The sequence below is a fragment of the Montipora capricornis genome, chromosome 5 (assembly GCF_036669925.1).
Source record: "Montipora capricornis isolate CH-2021 chromosome 5, ASM3666992v2, whole genome shotgun sequence".
Taxonomy (NCBI): domain Eukaryota; kingdom Metazoa; phylum Cnidaria; class Anthozoa; order Scleractinia; family Acroporidae; genus Montipora; species Montipora capricornis.
This window is the reverse complement of record NC_090887.1, coordinates 13,430,428-13,438,066: the sequence shown is the minus strand read 5'-3', so window position 1 is coordinate 13,438,066 and position 7,639 is coordinate 13,430,428. Positions and strand designations below refer to the sequence as shown.

The 7,639-nt window shown below is 40.3% G+C and overlaps 1 protein-coding gene across 12 annotated transcripts in view; it reads right to left on the bottom strand.

Moving 5' to 3' along the window:
• Nucleotides 1–790: 790 nt before the first annotated feature.
• Nucleotides 791–7,639, bottom strand: part of LOC138049559 (galanin receptor type 1-like) — an 85,334-nt gene continuing 78,485 nt past the window's right edge. For 10 of the 12 annotated variants that reach the window (XM_068895892.1, XM_068895891.1, XM_068895893.1 and 7 more), the window contains 3 exons: nt 6,043–6,294; nt 5,082–5,257; nt 791–2,740 (listed from right to left, as the gene is read on the bottom strand). In XM_068895892.1, the coding sequence (XP_068751993.1) occupies nt 2,355–2,740; nt 5,082–5,257; nt 6,043–6,294 (814 nt within the window). In that variant the 3' untranslated portion in view covers nt 791–2,354. The remainder of the gene's footprint in view (nt 2,741–5,081; nt 5,258–6,042; nt 6,295–7,639) is intronic. The other 2 variants (XM_068895889.1, XM_068895890.1) reach the window with 1 other exon arrangement.

Sequence of the window (7,639 nt, the reverse complement as noted above, 5' to 3'; positions counted from 1 at the left end):
TCCCAGATTTTTATACTAATCATCCCTAAAGGGGAAAAGATCAAGCAATTTAAACGTGATTGTGTGTAAACAAATTAAAAGGAACCTCCCGACATATACCTCCACAGAAAATAACTGTTACAGCCAAATAAATCTAAAATATTTTCAAAGATAGTGTTTGTATCCGAAAGAAATAAGTTTTAGAATTATCTATTTTTGTTTTCAAATTTTGCGGACGCCGCCATCTATTGGGCAACGACGCCCGCGAAATTTAAAACTGAAAATAAGCGATTTTAAAATTAACTTTTCCTGATATAAACACTCTTTTACGATCAAATTTGTTTGTAAACTTAATTTCCTTCGTTTTAAACTTATTCTGTAGTAAGAGTGGAGGTTTCCCTTAAAGACCGGGACACACTAGGCGATAAGTCGCTTGCAACACGTCGCGGGCCGTGGGGACAAACTAGTCATACGATCACTGCAAGTGCACCGAACAGGCGTCGTGTGGCAGCGACTTGTTTTGCAAGTAGTACACACGGAGCGATTTGTCGCAGAGACCTGTCGATGCGACTTGTCGCCTGGTGTGTCTCGGTCTTAAAAATGGTGACGTGTTCTCTATGTCTATTCTCTGTAACAACTCGAGCGTACTTGTCTTTACAGCGAATTATCATCTCCATAGACCATCCAATATTTCAATAATATAAGTGATGTATATAAAGATAAACGTTGGTCTTTCATGTACCCTTCAACGGTCATCATTTCTGTGGAAAAAAAATTTGGACTGGTCTCTTTGGTAAATTGCATCTTGGATTTCTTTCCAGAAATACACTTGGACAAGAAAACAACAACGAAAATTTTTAATACAGATCCAAAATAAAGCTATAAGCTGGCTACCTTTAAATATCCAGTTGGTATGAAAGATGCACGCCCGATTGTGACATCCAACAAAAAGGGTCCTAGCATTTGCTACGCATTTCCAACAATAAGGGAAGTGGTAAGGTTAGCGTAGCTGGACCCGTAGTAAGTGTCTTAAGCTCCTTTAACTTCCTAAAATCCCCTACCTTTCCCCCTATATCGACATTGCCCCTCCCACATCTCCCACGGTTAAAGGCTAAAAGGGTGTCTCGACAGAAATACCATTTCGTTTAGTATAACTAGTAGACGCCCCCTCGAATATATAAAACGTCCCGCTGATTTATTTTGTTTTTGAAACGGTAGAAGGTATATTATGCACGTTACAATTTTTTCGTTTAATATCAACTCCGCGCTATTTTGCCTCATGCAACATTCAAATTTTTTTTGAACATGCTTTCCTTGTTTTATCTTAACAAAGTCTTGGTAAGTATCATACACTGTTTTGTACACTGGTTGTTGCCTTCAATGATTTGGTTTTTCTCTAAAGAAGCCGAGACTGAGGGCCTGGACAAACGGGAAATGTTTGGCGTTTAAACAATTTTAAACATTGTTTGAATCAGGTGACCATAAACAAGCTGATGTTGAAGTGAGTTAAACGGTTAAAACATGTTTGATCTAACTCAGATCAAAGAACTATGGGTCACAAATGCGTAAAAACACGTGGGATACAAGCGGCTGAGCAAGCGTGGTACGCATGATACCGTGCCAAACATGTTTGATGCGGCTAGCCAAACAAACAAAGCTTCGCCTATCAAAACAAGAGAAATGTTTTAAGTTGTTTGATCGAATGTTTGATGGCAACCACGATCAAACAGCACCAAACAAGGTGGCCAAACGGTAAAATGTTTGGTCACCAAACAATGTTTAATGTTGTTTAAACCCCAAACATAAAGCATTTCAACTACTGCCCTTGTAGAGCATCAAACATCCCGACCGGAAGTCGTAGGTCCAACTCGGACGGTATCAACTCTCGAGGTATTTGAATAAACAAAGGAGAGTTTTCAAAGGTTCTCTAACCAGTTAAACTTGCTCCATGCCTGTTTGTTTTTAAATGCATCGTTTTCATCGCTGCCTTAATGATAGCCCTTTTTCGATACGTTAAAATTCAGCTTGAAAGAGAGGTTTAGAGGACAAAGACAAGGGAATGTGGTGATATGGAAATATTTTTCAGATTCACTCCAACGTGCTTCTATTGTTTTTGTCCTCAATGCCTCAATATTAAGCTGAATATTGATATTTTGAAAATGGCCTATTTCTCCCACACTTCTTCCTCCTTCCTTGCTTGTAAGAGAAGTCGAATGCTTTACGAAACCATTCACGGACTACTACAGGCGATTCAATTGAGGCTCTAACTCATATGATTTTCTCGCCGCCATACGGACACCTTGACGTGGGAGTGATGGTCTTTCCTCTAACCATTCTGTTTCTCCTACACTTTTTTTTTGTTTCATTCAGAGTTACTACAAAGCGGTTCCCAGCTCTCCGTTTTGAGGGGTACATGTGAGGAGAACTGTTTCCGCTTTCGTTTCGTTCCAATCATTGGTATTTCCTCTTGAATCACTGCTATTACTCAGCGCTCCATTTACAGAAGTCTCACTGCTTATGCACCTCGTACAGCCTCCGATATTTCTGGTTACGATTGGTCTCCCTTTCTCTTTCCTCACTTGATCTTTCCTTTTGCTAGCTTTGATATTCAGAATGCAATCTATCCACGACCGGAAGTAGTTCTTAAAGCCCTCTCTAAACTGTTCATTAACGGCGTTATAAATGAGGGGATTGGAAGCGCTGTTGGCGTAGACACAAATCTGACAAAGTGCCAAGATATCATCGGCGTGTTTTGCTTTTCCTATGAATAAAGTTAAATATATGCAAAGAAAAAAAACGGCTAAGTTTCACAAAAGCTTAATTAACAGAGGCGTATATTAGCGGCGCAAATTTTCTATATCTCATGCCCAGTATCTTACCGTGGGCTTTGATATCCAAACCAAAGTCCTGAGAACCAGCCCTTTTCTGCACCCTCAAGTAAATAGGCGATTTCCGAGTTCATGTCTGCCTCCTCTTCAAAGCGAGTCTAAGTGCGAAGTTTTTGTGATGGTAATTAGTTCTACTTTACATATGAATGAAACCTAATTTTCATAACTAAAACTTCGCACTTAGACTCGCCTTGAAGAGAAGGTAGACATGAACTCGGTAATGGCCTATTAATATATGGGCCTTGAGCTGGACCCAAATTATTGCATAAAAAAGTAAGGGGGTGGTCTAACTTTTGAAAGTTTAGTAATAACAACCTAAGACTTTCGCAGACTAATAACGTAACAACAGTTTTTCTATTGATGCGGATTACGTATGCAAATGAGGTCACGTGACTTGTTACGGCCAGAAAACTCAAAATAAAAAACACAGGGTCCAGAGGAGATATGTTTGTCTTTAGAACATCAAAACCCGTCGAAAACATCTGAAATAATGGGTTATTTTGATCGCGTTGACGATCGCGTTACAGTTTCGTTACACATTCTGTATACCGCAAACCAAGAGACTGAGGGCTCGCAAGATCGGCTTACAGTATATAAAATACGGAAAGGGAGGAAACTAATTTGGGGCCGATTTTCGAATCCCTGAAACTCAGATGGAATTAAATTAAATTGCCTGATTTTACTAACGTGATCTAGAATTGGTATGTATTTGCCAAATACTGAAGGAAAACGGCATAAGAAAGCGTTCAAATTCATTTTCGGCGACCGAAATTTACGGCTTCGAGAGAGAGGTTTCGTTCGGTGTGCACCGCAACATATGGTGACGGAAATGACGCGATAAAGTAAATGTGCGCAAGATCGGAAGTAATTTTAAGATGCCCCAAGTTCGAAAACACCAACGGTTTCTTTTGCAACTTTTCGACTGTTGACGTGTACAAAAATGTCCAGTCTTTAAAGATCTTTACTTCAGTTAAAACTCGGCTGCCTTCGCATAGATCTTGTGACTGGACTTTTATCCACTCAAAGAAATCGTCGCTAGAGCTAGATAAAAGCTAATCGAATTCTTTTGTGAAAGCTGGCAAGTCTTCCCATTTAACACGGTCTTCTTCCAATCTTGAGGTTTTTGAAAGTGGGTACTGCCATACTCGGTCACCGTTAACTCTTCGCTGGACTCTACTCGCCTGTGGAAAGGCCTCCTTTAAAATAATCCCCAGTTCTTTGACTTGCAATGGAAAATTTTCCTTTTCGGAGCTGTTATTTACAGAGTCGTCGAGTATTTCTTGTACAGAAATAAAGTTTTGTTCGTCTCTTCGATAATTCATTGAAAGCCTGCAGGTAAAATAGTCAATTCACTTCCGTCACCAAGTGCTGCGGTTCACATCGAACGAAGTCACGTGGTACAAGTTTCCCCCCTTTCCGTATTTTATATCCTGTAAGCCGATCTTGCGAGCCCTCAGTCTCTTGGTTTGCGGTATACAGAATGTGTAACGAAACTGTAACGCGATCGTCAACGCGATCAAAATAACCCATTATTTCAGATGTTTTCGACGGGTTTTGATGTTCTAAAGACAAACATATCTCCTCTGGACCCTGTGTAAAAAACGGCAACAGTTTATGCTAAAATTTATTTTACTTCCCTACTATTAGATTAGTCAAAATGGTAAACGAACTGTGCTTGGCCTTTGATAAATATGTCTTTAGTTTTGGAAATATATATACGGCATTTTGTACCAGTGCCCAGTCCCCTGTGAAAAAGGATTTCTTTTTTCGGACATTTATTTCATATTATCTTGAAATGTTCCAGCACAAAAATGATGTGCTCAATAGTGTTAACATCATACAGGTAATTCTAGCCACCAGAAAGCTACTTTTACAAGTCGTTTAAAATGACGCAAGAGAAAACACAAATTTCTCATAACCCGCTTTGTTTTTTCTCCTTGCATATCATTTTCTCCTTAGTATTGAAATCCTGACCTCAAATATTCCTCTTTTGCGCGTGGCTGAAGAGGAGAAGAGATCGTACGCTGATAGATCCATTCTGGTATTGTAACCAGATCGTTTGTCTAGCTATGATTGGACAGGAGTTCCTGGATTGGATAAATACACTCTGTTGTGGATTAAGCACGGTCTTCTTATAAGAACCACAGCTAGTTCCCTGTGATATTGGGCGTTTGAGAAGCATTGGAAATGATCCAAAAGGTGTGATGAACTTACCTCCATTGCCAAAATCAATCCATAGAAAGACTATGTGATTTGGGAGCATGAGTAGAGCAAAGACGATGACAACAACCGTAAGAATCTTCATAACTTTATAAGCCTCTTTTTCTTGATCGCGCTGAAGAGTATCGTTTGAGTAGTGGCATTTGTCTCGCCGCAAATCCCTGCCAATTCTGCACAAGGAAACAACATTATAGTCAGTTTAACCACACGGAAAGTGAATTGAGCTATCGAGCAAGTTAGCGTGCTCTCCGCTTCAGTAATCTGAAAGTAACAATAAATAGACCTTTAAATTTAATTATACGAAACATAACAAAATGAAAATTGCAACTAGCAGGAGATAACGAATTAGCTATTTCCAAAGCGTGGTTAATTTAAGTTGAGTCCGCAATCATCAAACTGAAAAAAATCCAGCCAGTTGTCAAAGCGGGATACGAACCCACGGGAAGACCCGCTTGCAAATCCAACGCTTCAACCAATGGCCATCACTTTTGATCCTTTTTCCTTGGCCAGAAAGACTTCGAAAGCAAACATAAATCAACAAAGTTAATTTGAACGCGTCCGTTTTGAGGCTCAAGGAGTATTGCAATTCCTGCCGATATAGTACCTACCGTCCAATGCTGGCTTGGCCCAGTCACAGAGAAATCTCTCGACCGCTTTGGTTTTGTCTTAGTAGGCGTAAATCTCTCGCCAAATAGCAGTCAGAGGTAAGAGCAAAAGAAAGTCATGTGACATGCAGCCACTCGTTCTCCCACCCTTGGCGCTGGCTGCTATGATTTTCTTTGCATTATGATTGGTGTATTTAAATTTTTCTTTGTCCGTTGTGATTATTCAAAGCAATTTCTGCGGATTTCAAGGCATTCAGTTACAAGCAACCGTGGGCTGGGAGTGAAAGGAGAACTCGCTGGTTCACGTCCCTCGTCCTCGCCTTAATTAGACATTTTTTTCTTGCCATTACCTTATATAAGACAATCCAATGATTGACAATGGAACCACATACTGAAGAAGGAATATTGAAATTGTATAGGCGCCAGCTTTGAGTCCTTTGGCGTGAAATGTTTCAATACATCTTTCGTTGTCTTTGTCTAACTCCAACACTGCAATGTAAGGTGACACAAGAGCCAGGGCGAAGACCCATATAACACCGATCACTTTTTTGGCGTCACGTGTCGTGAGCTGCGGTCGAAAAGGGTACACCACTGCCATAAACCTGGAATGAATGTAGTAAAACCTCGCGAGTAAGAACCTATTTTTTAAGAACCTTTTAGCCTAAAATTTGTCAGTTAGACCCCCTCTAAATACCAACCTGTTGACCCTAAAATTTGAAAAAGGTTCTTATTTTCAAAATCTAAAAAATTATGCAGTTTGGCAAATAAGGTTAATTGATTGATGTTCTGAAGATTCGTGTGATCTTTTCGATTTCACTTCTTATAGTCATTTTTATGTGATTTTTTATATGAGGGATAGGGAAAATCTGGATCAGTGCAGCATAGGGTTAAAGGCCGAATACCACTAAATCCTGCCATGCATCTCCAACGTGAATTTTTTCCTTCAGAAAATAAGAACCTAGGTATGTAAGAACCTAGATAGCCTAAATTTCTGTTAATAACCATTCGTGTAAGAACCTGTTAAAATGGAATGTTCTTACTCGCGGGGATTTACTGTATAAACAGTCATTTCTGCTGGTGAGATCTTGTAGGTGGTTCATGACTTTACTTCAAGTAATGAAGAATAATAGGAGCAAATTTGGCGCAGCCATGCTGAGCTGAAAGCTTTTGCTTTTCACCGATAAGTACCGGGGTCGATTCGCCGACAGTTTGTTTGTTGTCTTCCTTCTACGTGAGGTCGTTTTCGCTGGGTCCTCGAGTTTCCCCCTCTCATCAAAATTTGGATTTTCCCCACCATATATGCTTTTTTTTTTTGTCCACTCAAATTATGAGAGTTGATTTCTTTCAACCACAGCAGAAGAAATTATTTAATCAAAAATTGAGTGGCGTTGGAGTGCCGTGCGGTCCTGTGGTTAGGACACTTGCCTTGTGATCCGGAGTTCCCGGGTTCAAGACTCATTCTAACCACTCGTTGAATTTGCTCCTGATGGTCCAGCTGCACTTGTAAATAGCCAACTTTTTTGCCTCCAGCCGGTTGGGATTCTTAACAGTTGTTGTTGTTGTTGTTGTTGTTCTGTTCTGTCGTTTTATTGATTGTGTTTCATTGGCCCTAAAAAGCCCCTGTAGGGTGTGGTCAATTAAGTACCATAGAATTCCGAAAGTAACGGCCCCCGTTACTTTCGTATTTAACAGGCTTAATTTAAGGGGACGCTACTTTAAGGGGACGCTACTTCCGTGTGGCCGTTAATTTCGGATAGCTGGTGTTATGTGCGAGTATTTTCCAATGTCCATTACTAACTTAGCTGCAGCGTTCGGCACACGCTGGTGCTCAGCGATATGTGAGCGAGGGAGAGCGTACAAAAGGGCGTTACAGTAGTCTAGGCGACTAGTTGTAAAAACATGTATGAGCGTCAACAGAGATTCCCTCGATAAGTATTTCTTCATGCG